At 32.9% G+C, this 18,345-nt stretch overlaps 1 protein-coding gene across 6 annotated transcripts in view; it reads left to right on the forward strand.

The window, feature by feature from the left end:
* LOC118740674 (serine/threonine-protein kinase grp-like) overlaps window positions 1-16,679 on the forward strand; it is an 80,076-nt gene extending 63,397 nt beyond the window's left edge. For 3 of the 6 annotated variants that reach the window (XM_036472290.1, XM_036472291.1, XM_036472292.1), the window contains 4 exons: window positions 8,036-8,213; window positions 9,748-9,890; window positions 13,338-13,547; window positions 15,665-16,678. In XM_036472290.1, coding sequence (XP_036328183.1) covers window positions 8,036-8,213; window positions 9,748-9,890; window positions 13,338-13,547; window positions 15,665-16,332 — 1,199 coding nt within the window. In that variant the 3' untranslated portion in view covers window positions 16,333-16,678. Of the gene's footprint in view, window positions 1-8,035; window positions 8,214-9,747; window positions 9,891-13,337; window positions 13,548-15,664 lie in introns of all 6 variants that reach the window. The other 3 variants (XM_036472294.1, XM_036472289.1, XM_036472293.1) reach the window with 2 other exon arrangements.
* The last annotated feature ends 1,666 nt before the right edge of the window (window positions 16,680-18,345 follow it).

Consider the following 18,345-nt stretch of genomic DNA (forward strand, 5'->3'; position numbering starts at 1 on the left):
GCGCAGATTTTCTGCAAAGCGCATACATATTAATGTACATTAGGGTGATTCAAAAAAAAATTCTCCCCAGTCTTCCGCAGAAATGAAAAATATCGGAAATATTTTTGTTTGAATTCGGTTAACTTTTAAGGGTGCGCTGGCGCTTTGAAGTGTTCCATATTTTTCATATCGGAAAAATATTTTTTTTTTTGTAGAATTGCTATAAAATCGTTAAAAACACATTTTTTTGATCGAATACAAATATTTGCATTCAGAAATCTTCAAACAATAAAATTATGATGCATAATCAGCTTTAAAATTTTACTAACTTCTTTCTCTTAACCGAGAATCTCATCTGCTATTTACAAAAATGTATAATTTTGTGTAGGTTACGTATGTTTTGAAAAAAATTGTATTGTTGGAAGATTTCTGAAGGGAAATATTCTTATGCTATCAAAAGTATATATTTATTTTTAACGAAATTTTTTCGCAAACGCGAAATTTTTCTATTCAAAAAGTTCTACAGCTCTCAATTCGTGACGGATTTCCAATTTGTTTTTGTAGTTGAAAGATAATCAAATTCTTAAGATGTTTAAGGAGCTACTTTTTTAATTTTTATTTGTTTATATACAATTATTTAGTACAAAGTGCTGAGAAAGCAGCAGTTTTGAACAAATCAATACTCCTGTTCGTGTTAATGAATGCTACATAATGTAAACTATTTAAAAACAATTATAGGGTTCCCCTAAATGGAAAAAATCGCACAAGAAAAAATTTGAAATGTTTTAAAAAATTTTGAAATTTTTTTTTTCAGTTAAATAAAAATTTGTTTGCATTTTTATAGCAATAAAGTGCCAGTTTCAAGTAGTTAAGAAATTTCATTGATTTTTAATTAAACAATTTTTATTGAGCTTGAGACCGTTTTTTTTATGAAAAGTTATTGATTTTTAATAAAATATTTTATTTGGTATGTGGAAGAAAATGCCTAACACCGTCAGCAAAAAAGTATATTTAACATCAAGGAGATTTTCCTATTATACTAACATTTAATGGGCTATGAAACTGCGAACATAAAATTGTTCTAAAAATGCAAAAAAAAATTATTTTGGTGAACATTTCAAATTTTTCTTGTGCTTATTTTGCTTATTTGTAATTGCATTCAATTAGTTTTTATTATGTAAGAATTTTGCGCTGTATACCTTTTTGATTGGTAAATAAAAATATTCGATATTCTTCAATTCTGGTGTTGGCAGCGGAAAAATTGCTCCTCGTGAGTACTTGTGGACCGTCCTAATGTACATATGTACATATGTACATGGTATGTGCATGCTCATTGTATATGTATCGTATTCATACGAGTGAATATAGTTTTACCTGCTTACCTGGCGGGCTTGCCGCCTTTTCTACCGCTCTATTTGCCCTTTGAAGCATCCTTAGCAAATGTTACTTTGTATACGTTTGTATGTGTACATATATGTATAAGTGCAAGTTCTTGTATGGGCGTGTGTTTGTATGATTTTAATGTTTATATGTTGATGATGAAGAACATTTTCAATTCAACAACCATCAACCACCAGCAACCGGCCGGCCAACCAACCAACAAAGTCATCAGAGTCAGTGGCACCACCACCACCACCATACGCAGCCGCATATCGCAGCCTCCTACACATATCCATATACATACATTCATATGTACATGCATATGCTCGTACACATATTCCCCTTACTTTTGCTATATTCGTAAGTGCACTTAAAGATGCATTTCTCTACGCTTGAGTTCGCTATGAGCACACTCGGCTGTTTCCACTTCTACTACCTACTAACTACATATTTTAAATGTGCGCACATACATACATACATATCTACGTACGTATAAGTACTTAAACGTAACGTTCGCTGTTTTGGTCTGTTCTACAGGTAAATCAACGTATTGAGATTGTGGCTATAAATACACTCGTTAAAAAGTCCTTTGCATGCATGCCTACGTACATATGTATGTATGTATGTATGTACATAGGTATATCATCTCTTCTGTATGTGCGTTGCATTGGCAACCAGTATTTTTACCCTTTTTTACCTTCCTCCTACTCGACTTTTCTTTGTTAGCGTCGGTTACCCCATTAGCTGCTTATTTTTTCTTCAATTTCAACCGTTCACTCTATTGAAGAATTCTGTTTTCTTGGCTTGGCATTGAATATATGTATTCACATTTGAAATACTAATGGCCAAGCAGTCACATGCGGCACACACATACATATATAGGTATGTATGTATCCTTTTGGTAATTCACTTGCTGTTGCCGTAACAAGCTGAACCAACCCATAAGCTAAAGTATGAACCCTATACATACATACATACACACATCAGAATGCAGCGTCATCTTCAAGGTGAGCCAACTCAATTATTTTACCCAAGCAGAGATTTGAAATGTAAATTTGTTATATGTTCCGCATTCGCTGATACCCATAAACAATTGACATCTCGTAATCTATGCGGATTGAGATCTATTTTATCTCGAACCTCGAACTTTGATAGTTTAGGTCAAGTTGGAAGAACTGATAAGTTAGGTCAAGGTGTTCTTACTCAGCTCCATTGTACTGTTTTCGCATTCCCTTTTAATCTGTTTTAAATCTACACGATCTACGAATAAGTCGGAGCAGATTCTTGGGCGTTAAAGAGCTCATGTGTTCGTCTCTTAACATATCGCTGCCAAAAGCATTATACCTAATCCTTGTTTATGTCACGAGAATTGACCAGTCAACAGTCCCACAAGTTGTCCAATGTACCATCTGCTCAATGAACGCAAATACCTAGCAGGACGCTAAGAGATTGCTGTCCACCTGTAACCCTCGCAGCCTCCCAGTCATAATTGTCTAGTTTCTGACGGTGGCTTCGATGGCCGAAGATGGGAGTGCTACAATTGTGAAGTGAAGTCTGGTCCTAGTGAGGTCTTCACAGTGCCACATAGTGTGCTCTGCTGTTTCTTATTTTTCGTTGCACAACCTAAAGTGATCAGAGTTAACCACTCCAATATTTGGCAAGTGTTTCATTACCATACAGTGGCCAGTAATAAAACCTTTAAAAATTCTTATTTCATGCCTACTGAGGTGAATGAGTTCTTCGATTCTCATTGTTGATATATCTGGAATGAAGAACTTAGCCTGTCTGTTACCTTGCGTATTTGTCCAGTAATGTTGCCCTTCCTTTTCCATCCAGATATACATAGTAGTTTCGCCTAACGGAGCTCCATAGCAGACCAGTAAAGGCTCCTGTGCCTATGAATCCTTGTGCAGCCCCTTTACTGTCTCCCGGTACCTACCCATATGAGGTATACTAGGTTCCTGGTGGCGATAAATATTAAAAGCTGTTGGCAGACCTCAGACATAGTTCAATGGCGTGCACCTCGGCCTGAAAGACACAGTTACCTTGCCCCATGCTGGTGAAAAGGAGCTGTCTGGTTTGTTTGCCGTAAATTCCTGCTCCGGAGCTGCGCTTCCGTGGTTTAGGTCGTTTGGTGTCCCAGCTCTTCCTGTTGGGGGAAAAAAACGACCTTGAAGTTTTATGTAAAGTTAAATCTCGGAAGGCACAGGTCCACAAAACTATTGCGCACCCTAAGTAAAACAAGTTCATTACGTTTTTTCAACATAATTTGATCGAGACTTGCATTGCCGAGCTAAGTAGTTAGAGGTCTGACCAATGCAGTGTAGCTTGGCTGTCAGTACAGACAAGTTAACTCCTGCTTCATCACCTATTTTCCATAACGTAGTCCATGGCCTTTAGGATTGCTCGGGTAGAAAAACAGAGGCCTTTTCCGCTTAATTACAATATCAATGAACTCTTCATTCGACCCTAAGCTCTTATCTTTCGAGCGGTCTTGGGCTTTATACTAGTAGACGAAAACTTTCTTACTTTTTCCTTTCCCGTTCCACCGACATTTAGTGGGACCAACAAGTGATCTTACTTTTCATTTAAAAGCCAGCACCTACTACATTACAAGGAAAGCCTCTTTAAGATTTCCGATCAGGGAATAATTGAAGCTTACGAGTTGTAGATGATGGTTCAAAAATATTACAGCTAGAAATCAGCCCCGGCTTCTACTCAGAGTGCCTGCAGGTAAGTCAGTATTCTTGCCTGCGAATTGACTGCAGCGCCTCGTAGCCTTCTACTAAATAGCTTTGTTGCAGAAAAGCTACTATCTTCGATAGGCAAGCGGCGTCGAAAGAAATGGTCAGTGTTGGCCATCCAGCGTCACTATTTGCTGGGTTCTCGGAACACGATGATCTCATGGGCAGCGAGGTAGCTGATAAGCGTTCCCAGGATAGTCGGGTCTGCGTAACAGGAACGTCCCACGTTGCAACTGTAGAAACCCAATAATGTATGGAAGAATTTGTATTGCTCTTGAGACTTATAACACTACACAACCTCCGTTTAGGGATCCTAGGTTGAAAATTCAATACACCGTCGCCGTTACGAAAATAGTACTACTCATACTAATATTATTTTGCACTAAAATTCTACTTCACATACTAATTTTCAACAATTTGGATCAAATATTAACTGAAATATCATGGTTTTTGCATTTTTCGAAAACATCATTATATGAGAAAGGGGCGTGGTTACAGTCCGATTACGCCCATTTTCAATTGCAACCTACCTTGGATAAAGTGCAACCTATTTACCAAATTTCGTTGAGATATCTAAATTTTTGCTCCAGTTATCGTGTACACGGACAGACGGACGGACAGACAGACAGACATGGCTTAATCGACTTCTCTTTTCATTCCAATCATTTATGTATGCATTTGTCCATATCTATCTCGATTCCTTTAGGCTGTTACAGACAACCGTTATGCGAAAAAAGTTATAGTACCCATGTATCAGTGCGCTCGGGTATAAAAAACAATGGCATTTTTCGTTCACTGTCACTGAAGATGGCGTTCGCTCCAAAATACATCTCTCGAAAGAATCAATAAATTTTCTACTCTCTTCGCTATTGTGTGTCTGTCTGGTCCTTTAACTTGCGGTCTATCTTAAGATACACGCAAAATAATTTGCCAGAGCTGCAAAAACTTTAAATAGATATATATATATGCAATCGAAGCGCAAAATAATGTTCGCAACCCTGCTGATATTCGTCGTAAGAAAAAATATTCACGCAGTTTCTGCAATTCATTTCCGAATTTCAACCCCTTGCAATATGAATTCAAATTGGCTTTGATTAAAATTTACACGGAAGTGAATTGCAGAACCTGCCTGAATGTATGTAAACGTAAACTCACTGCTCACTGGGTTACTTATTCGGATGTAATCTTAGTTATGCATCTCATTGCTTCTTAATGATTTATCTGCTTTGCCGCATCTGCTTCACTACACTACTACTGATTTATCCCCTAAATATCGTTTTACCTGTGCTCTACGTACGACGGTACCACCACACATCTCCGCTCAACTACAACAATGTTGTTAGACTTGCCTACCTGGTAATTTGTCGCCAATAGTTGTTGTAGCACAGACTCACATTTTCGAAGTTAAATTACTATGTACATATAGCTATTATTTCCTCACACGCTCGCTCGCTCTAAATTTCCATTACACAATCCATCCACTGCATATGTACGAATGTATTTTCTCCAGTTACTTTATCCTGCCCCTAAGGCCTTCTTTGTATTGTTGTAAATTTTCAGCTGTGCTCTGGAAGTTGCAAATCATCCTTCAACTATTGTTTTAACACTTGTAAATATGGATGTGTGAGTTCCACCCAGGAGCTAAACTACCTGCTAATTTTTCCTCTGACAACGTCGTCGTCTTTCCCTCTACTCTACCTTTCGTCGGCAGTGGCTCGGTGAAAGTCATTCGAAGACGTTCATAATAAATCTTGGATCTTAGTGATTTATTCGTTGTGTCTACAATGTGCAAGCAAAACGTGTTCTAAGAAAGTGGAAAAGTGTTTACATATATATGTCGTGTAAGGCTCAACGACATTTACATAGCTACCAAAATTATTATTATTATTTTTTTTCGCACGCATGTACGGCTTTACAAAATGCCTTTGGAGCTCCTTACCTCGTTGCGTAATTTGAAAGCGCGTACCGTTCGAAAAATCGGCGCACTCTTACAAATATTGCTGTTAAATCATGTGCCAAGATTTTTGGCAATTGCGGCGTGTGTCATTAATTTGTTGGCATTATTTTTTATGTTATACATGTATTTGGAAAATATGGGAGCCTACTTGGCCAAACACAATGTTACACGCACGCTGCTGCGGCTTGAGGATAAGTTGCCTGGGAATTAATCTGTATGAATAAGCGGTAAGAATGAGTTCGATATTTCGATTGAGCGGAATCTAAATAAAATCTATAGAATGGTGCGGAGGTAACCGTCTGCGAATAAAACGATGGAATGCACCTTTCCTTCCAGTTTTTGTGAATATACGGTATCGGTCATATCAATAGCCCGGCCCCCCCCGCTTCCCCCTTTTCAAAGTGATATTGTGCGGCTAAAAATTACCGATGATTTTTTTGTCCCATTTGCTTCCATTTAACAAAAAGCACAATTTGTTTTTATATGGAAGAAAACCGCGACAGAAAAAAAACAACGGTAATTTTTTCCGCTTGAAACTTTCACATTATTAAACTTATAATATTATTATTAACTATAAAACTGTGTTCTCAAAAAAATTCTAACCCTTCTGAGAAAGAATTTTGAAATTTGGATGTACATACAGTATTGGACATATCTATAGCACCCCCATTTCAAAGTGCTATTGTTTGCCACTTGTGTTTAATTATTTATTTTTAAGAATTTTCAATTAAAATACGGTTAATTTTCTAACAAAACTAATATAAAACCAGGTTTGAAACTTTTTAAAAGGCTACAAAAAAACCCAACAAATTTTAACCCAAATTTCAAATTTTTTTCTCAGAAGCGTTAGAATTTTTTCGAGTACGCAGTTTTATAGCCCATTCAATTTTAGTCTGATAATGGGCAAGTTTCAAGTCGCTAAAAATTACCGTTGATTTTTTAGAATTTTTTTCCCCCCATTTGCTTTCATATAACGAATAAACACAATCCATTTTTATATGGAAGAAACTCGCAACACCTTCGGCGAAAAAAATGCTAAAAAATCGACGGTAATTTTTAGCACATTATTGGACTAATAAAATTGAATGGGCTATAAAACTGTGTACTCGAAAAAATTCTGACACTTCTGAGAAAAAAGCTTAAAATTTGGGTGAAAATTTGTCGCGTTTTTTTGTAGTCTTTTAAAAATTTTAAACTTGGGTTTATATGAGTTTTGTTAGATAATAAACTGTATTTGGAATGGTGGTGCTATTGATATGACCGATACTGTATGTAATAGAAACTTTTTATTTTGACCAGTTTTGGCTATATTACTTTTGTTTATTCGATGTTTAATATTTTTTTTTCAAGTCTAGCGCATTATATAAGACGCACCATATAAATCCGCCTTTCAAACTTTGTACAAAAATTATAAAAATTCAACAAATTTTTACCGAAATCCCCCAAAAATTTCAAACTTTTTAATCAGATTTTTTTTGAAAAAGTTTGGGTATGTAGTTTTATAAATAGCATGTGGTTGCTACATAAATCTTGGCGTTAAACGTATTCGCTAAGATCTGATGTGGTTTTAGGCGCCAAAAAAAAAAATCCCTACCAGTAATTTGATACTTAATTTTCAGGTAAAAGCCTAGTATACCTCCCATTCGATACCAACCGAATTAAAGTGATTGAAATATCTACAAAGAGTTATATGTATAATTCGAGTCCGTTGTACGCAGAAGGCTGCAAATTCTTTCAGACCTTGCAGGTTTGGATACCATCTTACCTTTGATTAATATAACGCAAAGGCTTTCGTTGTCTTGTCTTGATAGCTACGACCCAACGGCATCAAGATCAACACAATTATTTGTCTGTAGTCGAAAGCTCTACGCTCTACACTGTTTTAATAGGCTGGAAGTAATTATCTCTTTTGTATGCATTCATTGATTCCAAAAATCAACATAAGATTCAATTTTCGTTAATTTTTTTATTTCAGAACCCGATCTCGGCATGCCACAACACGAAGCGCAAAGATACTTCCTCCAACTGCTCTCCGGCGTACAATACCTACATCAGCATGGTATAGCGCATCGTGACTTGAAGCCGGAAAATTTACTACTAGACGAACATGATAATATCAAAATATCGGACTTTGGCATGGCAACCATGTTTAGGTATTAGGTACAACAATTTAATTTACTTAGCAATTTATTTTACGAACGAATGAAGTTTACACGCAGGAAATAAAAAAATAAAATAAATAAGTAAAAACATAACTAATTCTTACATAAAAAGGACTAAAATATATCAAAAAAAAGCAACAAATAAAAATAAAAGAATAATAAAAAACATACTAATTAAAAAAAGGAACTAAAGGCATATTTGAATAAAATTTAAAACAATTAGAAAAAAAAATAAGAATAAATTAAAAGCAATTTTTAAACAAATGAAAACAAAACCGACTTCAATTCTCATATAAAATTTAAGAATTCCGTTGATTTCTTCATGATCAAATGATCGGATCTAAACCAAATTAGTATGGGACCACATCCTTTAAAAAAAAGAATTCGGTTAACGTGGTCGAAAGGTATGCGGTAGCATACATAAAAAAACAAGTTCCGACGAATTGATAACCTCCTCCTTTTTTGAAGTCGGTTGAAACTTAAAAAATACAAATATAAAAAACTTATTAAAAAAGTAACCGCTAATAAATTTTTTATAAATAAATATATTAAAAAAGTAGAAGTGAATTAAAAAGTTTTATATTTAGAATTTTATTGAGTTTGACTGAGGTCGTTTTTAATAAACATTTTTGCGAAAAAACAACTTTAACTTACATACATACATACATATCGTTAACTAAAATAAAGTTAACATAAAATTACCAAAAAAAAAAAAAAAAATTAATTAAAAAAAAAAATAAGTTGGATTTAATCTCTACAAAATTAAAATAAAGTTAAAGCAAGTAAAATAAAGTTAAACGGATTTAAATAAAGTTAAAAAATTAAAATTAAGTTTAAAAAATTTTAACTTATAAAACATTGCATAAATAAAAAAGTAAAAAGATAAAATACAAAAAATTTAAGCACATTAAATAAAAAAATTAAAAATAAAAGTTATTAAGAAAATAAAAATTGTTTAAAATTTAAAAAAATAGAAAAAGTTTCAAAGAAAGATGTGTGCTTAAAAAAATGAAAATAAAGTTATAAAACAAGAAAAGATTTTTGCTTCAGTAAAAAATTTTAATTTTATTAAGAAATCTTTAACGAAATTTCGCATTGATAAAGAAAATTGCATATTAATGATGATTTCCATAATCTTAAAAAACTGAAAATTTCAATACTTGAAAAATATTTTATACAAATTTTAAAACTTCAGTCAAAGATTTACAGAGTTAAGAGGTTTTCAAACGGAATTTGATAAACTCAAGATGCAATGAAGTTATTGCAATTTGTATAAATAATTTATCTTATCAGCCCTTAGAGCAGGTTACTCAATGTCTGGTTAACAGTAACTACAGGTTAAACATACTTATCGACTCTCTGTTATGTTTTATGGAGTCGTTCACGTCAATGAGGATGTTTAACCTGCCCATAGTGTTAGCCAGACATTCAGTAAACTGACTGAATTCTGCAAATTTACTAAAATCAATTACTCATCTCGATACATCTTATTTTCTTTTTTTTTTTTTTAATATTACCACCACAGATATAAGGGTAAAGAACGTCTATTGGACACCCGTTGTGGCACACTGCCGTATGTGGCGCCTGAAGTGCTCGTTAAGCCCTACCATGCGCAACCCGCCGATCTCTGGTCCTGCGGAATTATACTGGTCACAATGCTGGCTGGTGGTAAGTAAAACCAAAAACTAATATCACTCAACTACAGCTGTTGCGAACTGTGTGTACAACACACAAACAATTGCAACAGATTGCTTACACCTTGAACAGTTGGAAACTCGCTTAGTGCAAAAGTTATTTTTTTTCTAATTTAGCAATTTTCTGGTATTAAAAATATCGCACAACATTCCTAATACAAACTGGTCACACAGATAAACACACAGATGATACATATATAGTTTGATTGAATGCATGTTTTTATAGCATTTTTCTATGCATAGTGTGTTTATATATACATACATATGTATTTAGATTACTTACTCGTATTCATACAGCGTTATTACGTATGTACATAAATTCGCTCATTCGTTTTGCATTTTTCGCTTATTTCGTTTGCTATAAATGTTCGCCCTGCCGCAACAGGCTGACAACGCGACGCGCAGCATTCAACGCCCAACAAATATCCTTGGGGAAAAAATGTGAAATTTTTACATTCACATATTATACTTTTGTTTTTGTTCTTTATATACATATATACATACATAGTGCACGGTTCGCTGGGTGACACGCCCAGCTTATTTCACATCCATTCACCCTTGCACTCGCTCACGCATTCTAGTATCAATATCCGTCCAACTCGTTAGTCGACACATCCGCGCATCCTCATCAATCAAGTCGGAACACATTTTTATTATTTGCCTCGATTTCCTCGCCGCTGCACTTGTTTTGGGTGCAGTTTTTTGCGTTTTTTTTTTTTGCTTTGTATGTTTGAATCTCTGGCTCGCCGCGTTGATTATCGCCACTAGTGTGGTACTCGCACATCGCCCTCGAGTTTTCATTTCTTTCCGCTCGCGCTTGTCGAATTAAATTTTCGTTATGTGTTTTATGCGTGTCTTGTAAAAGAAGTTATCGCGGCTCACATATTCGCTTGCGAATATGTATCTATGTAGTTTATTGTTTGGATAAGAATTTAGATTTAATTCTAAGCTTATGTTTAAAATTTGTTGCACCATTAAACTCATAATCAATCAATCAGCCAATCAATCGACCGACCGACCAACCAATCGACCAGCCCAGCCTATCAATCGACTAATCAATCAATCAATCGAATCATTTTTGCTGTGTCTTTGGTATTCTAGCTGTAGATTTTTTAATTTGCTATCATCTAAAGCTTTTATACCAAAGCTCCAGCTTAAATTGCTTGCTGCACATTTTTTCGTTTTGTTTCGTTTTCGTTCGTTCTCGTTATTTTTTTCTGTTAATTTGTTCGTTTGTTGTTCGTTCGTTCTTTATCGCTTGAATGCTCGTTTTTGTACATACTATAATATTTTTTTATTTACCTTTTTTATTGCCGTTACCGTTATGTTTGCTCTTTTTTCATTTATTTTTATGCATATTTACATCAAGTGCTACGTTTGCACACTTTGCGCTAATGTTTTAAATTATTATATTTTTTTCTTTTGCAAAATGTGAAATGTGAAAATATGTTTTATGCAATTTTTGCCACTGCTGCGTTTGACTTGCAACACTTGTTCGCTTAAAAGATATGACGATGATTATATTTAAGAAATTGTCAATATTTTAAGATAATGTGTCTAAAATTAATACATAAATATCTGATCAGAAAAAAGAGGTTATATTAATAGTTGTAAATAAATTTAGCAAACTATAGTTCTGAGATTATAATTTAATGGCCTTATTCATAAAAGTTAAAATAGGTTTAAAGAACTTTATAAGTGACATGAATAATAAACTAATAATTGAAAAAAAGCAAACTAAACTAAACGAAAAAAATAAAAATTAAAAACAAATATTAATAAAATGAAATAATTAAGCAAAATATTAAAAATAAGTATGTGTAATGAAAAAATAAAGCAAAAGATGAAAAATAATAAAAAAAAAATTAAGAAATTACAAATTTAAAATTAATAAAAATGAAAAGGAATAAGGAGTATAAAAAAGGAAGAGGTTAAATTAAAATTAGAAATAATAAAATAAAACAAAAATAATAAAATAAAATATATGAAAAAATTATAAAATAAATAAAGCATTAAATAAAATAAATAATAAAGCAAAATAAAAAGGAATACAATTACATAAAAAAATAATTAAAATAAGATAAAACAAATAAATAAAAACGAAATATCAAAAATTAAATTAAAAAGTAAAAATATTAGACAACTAAAAAACAAAAAATATGATGTATAGTATATTTTTCCCGTTAACATATTTTGATACCTATAAACTTTTATAAATAATAGTGCACCTAAAATATATAGTTATAGTAAAAGAAAAAGAAAAATAAAAGAAATTAAAGTAAAAATAAAAAACAAAAAAAAAATAAAAATAAAAGATTTAAAATCACATACAATAAAAAAGAATAAAATACAAGTAATCTTTAGCCAATAACATCGACATCCATTCACATATAAAAATTTAGGGAGTACCGTTAATTTTTTCATGAACCAAATTAGTATGTGACCACTATTGTGGTACTTTCCGACGAAAAAAAAATTATGCGGTAACATACATACATAAAAAAACAAAACAAAATCTTCCTACGAATTGATAACCTCTTCCTTTTTTGAAGTCCGTTGAGAATAAAATGAAACAAATAAGAATCAAGATAAGATAAAATAAAACAAAAAAAGATAAAAATTTAAATAATATAAAAAATTCAACAAGGCAAAAGAAAACAAAAAATAAAAACTTAAATATCATAAAATAAAAAATAGAAATTTAAATAAGATAAAATAAAACAAAAAAATTAAATTTACACACAAAACACAAGAGTAAAAAATTCCAAAAAAAGTTCTGAAAAAAAAAAATAAAAACACTATAAAAAATAATAAAATAAAATAAATGAACAATAAAACAAAATAAATAAAGAATAAAACAAAGTAAATTAAAAATAAGAATCGGAATAAAATAAAATAAACAAAAAACACAACGAAAAATAAGATAAAATAAAAATTTAAATACGATAAAAGAAATAAAAAGCAAAATTAAAAATATTAGAAAATCAAAAAAAAACATCAAAATACTACTCGAGTACAAATTTCCGCGTTAATATATTCCAGTACCTATAACTTTTACAAGGAGTAATGCGCAAAATAATGTGCAACTTCAAAAGACGACATATTTATCATAGACGAACGTGTCAAACACAAATTGAGCCCTGCACGTCAAAAAAATCAATAAGCGAATTTTATTTTTCAAAAAATTGCATTTTGCTGCAGAAATGCTCCTAGAGCATCTAGATGCATTTCTGCATCAAAAAAGAAATTAAAACTAAAATGTTCTACTACATACATATTTTGTTAATCATATGAGAGTTTCATAATGAGACACTCTTCGGAACGCTAGTTAAGTATAGAATTTAATAAATAGTTTACTAAGTGGAAAAAAACTCGTTTAAAGATTTTAACAACTCGATCATCTTCCAATTTTCAACTACAGAACTGGCCTGGGACCAACCTTCTACTAATTGTCAAGAATTCAAAAATTGGACTGAAAATGAACGCTGGTCAACACAAACGCCATGGAGTAAATTGGACACGCTGGCGATATCGTTGCTACGCAAAGTATTAGCCACAAATCCCACATATCGACTGACACTCGACAAAATCGTCGACCATAAATGGTGTAACATGCAATTCAATGAAAATGGTAAGTACGAATTGATGTGGCATCATTTATTTATTTATTAGTGCACATAAATTTGTAAATAAGAATAAAAAAAAAAACAGTGCAGTTATAACATCATAGTTGTGCGTGCTTAAATGCCTAAAAGATTCCACCAGTGCAAGCTTAAATAAAGCTCCAAGCAGACACCACATTTTGCACCCACTTCCACACTACAGCTCAGAAACATTTGTCCAGGTACTTAGTGACTCTCAAGTATGCATTGTTACTTAGCGTTGAGGGTTACTTTGTGCCTTAATAAAAGTTTCTGGAATAACGGCGATAGACTACGATGGAGTTAGGAAGTGTTTTATAGTGGTTTCAGTGAAATTTTTGAGTGAATTTGAATAAAATTTCCATGGCTTTTATTTAATGACTTTTATGTTTTAGCGCTTTAATAAGTTTACGCATATTTCGCCCAGTTTGTTTTTTTGCCTTCCTAATGTTACATTTGCTTTACTGTGCTGTTAGTTGAAAGCTCTAAATCGCGCATAATTTTAGGCGACACATACTTTCCTAGCTTTCACCATGAAAAAAGCTTTCTTGCGTCGGTCGCCAACTGGCAGCTTTTCATCGCTTTGGCGCTTTAGCTGTATGATAGATTTGACTACTTCATAAAGCTAGATTACCAAAGCATTGAAGAGACTGCTTCAACTTCGTTGAAACTCGTAGAGGATAGTAAACGAGAGTTGATTGGGGAAAGAGTAAAAAAAAAAAACGACGTTATGAAAAGTAAAATATCGCAGTCTCGAAAGAATGCTCAAAATTTAAAATATCGAAATAGGAAAAAATTATAAAAAAAAAAATCGGTAAAAATATAAATAATTTCTAAACCGAAAAAAGAGAAGATAAAAAATCTTAGTTTATAAAATTATAATTAAACACAAATAGTAAAAATTAAAAGAATAATGATGAAAATTAAAAAAAAAAAATGTAAAAATTAGAAATTGAATAAACCTAAACCAAGCCAAAGAAAATAAAAGAATGTTTGGGAAAAACTCGGACGAATTGGTAAAAAGTTTAAAGTTTAAAATCAGTGAAATTCAGAAGAGGAAGAAACAAACAAAAGATTAAAAGTGAATCACTAAAAAATAAGATGTGAAACACGAAAAATCAATAAATAATAAAACAAAGCAATTAATAATAAACAATACAACAAGAAAAATAGAAAGTATTAAAAATAAATACAAGTCATTTTTAAGCAAAAAATGCAACCGACGTCAATGCTCATATAAAAATTTAGGAGCACAGAATTAGTATGGCGCCACCCCCTATACAAAAAATAATCGAAAACGGTCCACGTGGTCCAAAGTTATCCGGTTACATACCTAAAAAATAAATCCGATCTTTTCTCCTTTTTATGAAGTCAGTTAAAAATAAAACAATAAAAATGAATACAAAATTAATAAAAAATAAAGCCAGAAAAAGAAATAAAAAATAAGTTATATGAAAAATTCAAAAAATTAATAAAATGAATAAAAAATTTATTAACATAAAACAAATAAATAGGAAACAAACACGTAGGAATAAAAAACGAAAAAAAAACAAAAATAATAAATATAAAAAGACAATACTAAATGAAAAATATTGAATAAAAAAACTTAAAAATTGTTTTTTACAAAATCATCGTTTAAAAGTGAATCTGGCATATTTAAATTTTAATTTTGTTTTATTAAAAAAAATTGGTTCGAAGTAAATAGAAGTGAAAATTACGAGTTCATATGTTTTGTGGAAGTGGAAAATTCCAATCTATATTTTTTATATAAAAAATATATATATTATTTGTGCTTTTGTGTTGCGTTTATTTTATATTTGCATTTTATTTTCATTTGCATATTATTTGTTCTTTGGTGATTTTAGCTGTATGGTAGACAAACATGAAATCCATAGAGCTTTATTACCAAAAACCAAATGATTATTGCGTTTTCAGTTCAAATGCATTCAATTAAGTTTTTAAGTTTTCTTTCGCAAAAGTGTTTTGTGTATCGTAAGCATGGTTTTTTTTTTTTGTTTTAAGTGTAATTTTTGTTATCAAGTAATTTATTAACTCTTCTGCACTTCAACACAACTAATTTTCCTTTACACATCTTCTTTTTCACCAGAACACTCGCACGATCTCGTCGACTCGGCGGCCACACTCGACATCCACTCGCCGAAAGCCAAACGACCGCGCCAACATTCAAGCAACCATCGACTCAACAATCACTTTGTCGACGATACAATATCGCGCAATTATTGTTCACAACCTATGCCCACGATACCCATAGATCTGACGGATGTGTGCAGTGCACCTCGTGGCACCAAGCACAACAACGACGCTGCACATGAAGCACGCTTTAATTTCTGTTTCTCACAACCAGCCCTGCTGGACGATCTGTTGGTATGCACCCAAATGAATCAAACACAATCGGCTTCGCAGAATGTCTTTCATCGTTTGGTGCGTCGCATGACACGCTTCTTTGTTACCACGCGCTGGGATGATACCATCAAGCGGCTGGTGTCGGCCATCGAACGCTTGGGTTTTGCCTGCAAAGTGGGCGATGGTGGTGTAGTTACCATATCGACAATTGATCGGCGGAAACTGCGTCTCGTATTCAAGGCGTACATTATTGAGATGGACGGCAAGATTTTGGTGGATTTCCGTCTTTCGAAAGGCTGTGGTTTAGAATTCAAGCGCCGCTTTATTAAAATTAAGGAAGCGCTGGAGGATATCGTGCTGAGAGGACCGACAACGTGGCCCATTGCGATTGCAACGAATGCTGTGCCTTGAAGGAGGTTGTATGTAGCTGGTTGGCTGACGGATGATAGCAAAAATGCGTAGCACGTTTTTTTTTTTACTTTCTACTGAAGCTGGAAGGAGTAGCAACAACCATCTTTAAATTTAATTTATTAGTAATAATTTTGTACTTTAATCCAAAGTCATCTTGCTATACGAATGTTTACAAAGAAAATATGTATTCTATAAACGCTTTTTATTTTAGTGTTATAGCTGCTCATCGATTATTACATATTATTATTGTTTTACTATTCATATTTTCATTAACCTTCACATTTACATAGTTTTAGTTAATGACTTAGTTACATTTGGGCTGTATTAATTTATTAAAAGAAAAAAGAAAAACGACAAATGTTTGTATTTATACACATTTAAAAAAAGAATATTAGGTAAATAGAAAAATACACGAAAAAGTAAGTGCTAAAATAAAGAAATATTATTTGTAAATACGTAGCAAAAAATTGTTGCCGATTCTAATTTTAATTTGTTTCTCTGCGAAGACGATATGTTCGAGCAAAGTAATAATTACCACAATATTGCTACCTTGTTGTTTTCTTGATGCGCTGTTGCTGATTCTCAATTGGAAATCTACTGAAATGCTGCGAATCATTTGATTCGCTAGTGATGATCGGCGGATTGCCAAACTCGTTCCTTAATTGCGTGATTTAAAAATTGGCATTGCCGCATTTATTGCAGCTCGAATACACCCCAACTGTTTAGAATTACAGCAATCTCTATAAAAGGGCACTTAGTTCTCGATATTGAGAAAAATGTGAAATAGCTGATCGTATTCTAACCTTGAAATCCAATTGGTTTCCAATGCCTAACTATTATGATTTGCATTCGATATTTGCCTGTGGTCGAAAGTACTGATCGAACGAATTTTCATTGGTATTATGACGCTCATTCGATGAAGAATAGCGCTATTAATGAGCGCTTAGTAGAAGTGGCCAGGAGTAGAAAATGTTTTAGAGAGTTAAAATGTATCCTTTCGAATATATTTTGTCTTACAATATATTTAGGAAATTTCTCTACAAATATATTAAAAACACTCCACTGTCTAAATAGGCGTGAAATTAATTAAAAAAAAAAATTAAAATTGGTGTTTAGCCGCCAGAAAGTATGAAAACAAGCGCAAAATCATACATTTCTCACAATTTTCTCACACTTCGCTACAGCACGATTTGTAAAATAATAGCTAGAAACAATACTGCCTACCTTACCTATCGAGTCAATGCCTTCAAAGAAAAGCAGGTTTTTCTCTCATGTACATATATGGGGTCTAAACATTATCACACCCCTCTTCAAAAGAGGCTCAACTCAAAAATCGGATTCTGTAATATAAATGCTGTGTGGCGCTTTCGTGTTCAAACAACCTCCCCTGCATCGAACACGTTTTTGAAATTCTGACCATCCGCTTATTTTCTCCACATCGAAATAATTCAGAACACTTTCGTTAAATTCACAAAGTTTCTTGCATTTATCGAGGTTGTACTCATGTTTGGGGAATAAAACACCGAAGTTTTCAAAAACAGATTTTTTTTAATAAAACGACTCTGAAGATGAGTTATGTTCGTTTCGATGAATGGAATATAGAATGCAATTCTATAGTAATCTTCAACGCTCCCAGTTTTGAAACAGCATTTATTTCTTTGGCGTTTTTTGATGCATGGTTTCGTCGTTCGAATGAACAGGTACGATCAGTCACTCGTTCACGACTGCCACCGTACCGAATTACGAGACAAGCAGCACGTCTGTTATAATCCGAAATATGCTTTTTTACGTGACGAGGTGTTCGTTCACGGCTGTCAGTATTCGAGCCAAGGCGAATCTATACATATATATAGATATATATATATCTCATATATATATATTTCTGTACATATATACATATATATATACAGGGTGTCCCAGAAGTAACCTGCCAAACTTGAAGGTAGATGGGGGGGGGGGGGGGGTTAGCTCCCTGATAAGCAAAAATTTTTCAGGTAAAAGTGTCACCGTTTT

Source organism: Rhagoletis pomonella, unplaced genomic scaffold (genome assembly GCF_013731165.1).
Source record: "Rhagoletis pomonella isolate Grant_MI unplaced genomic scaffold, Rhpom_1.0 Rhpom_scaffold_00006, whole genome shotgun sequence".
Taxonomy (NCBI): Eukaryota; Metazoa; Arthropoda; class Insecta; order Diptera; family Tephritidae; genus Rhagoletis; species Rhagoletis pomonella.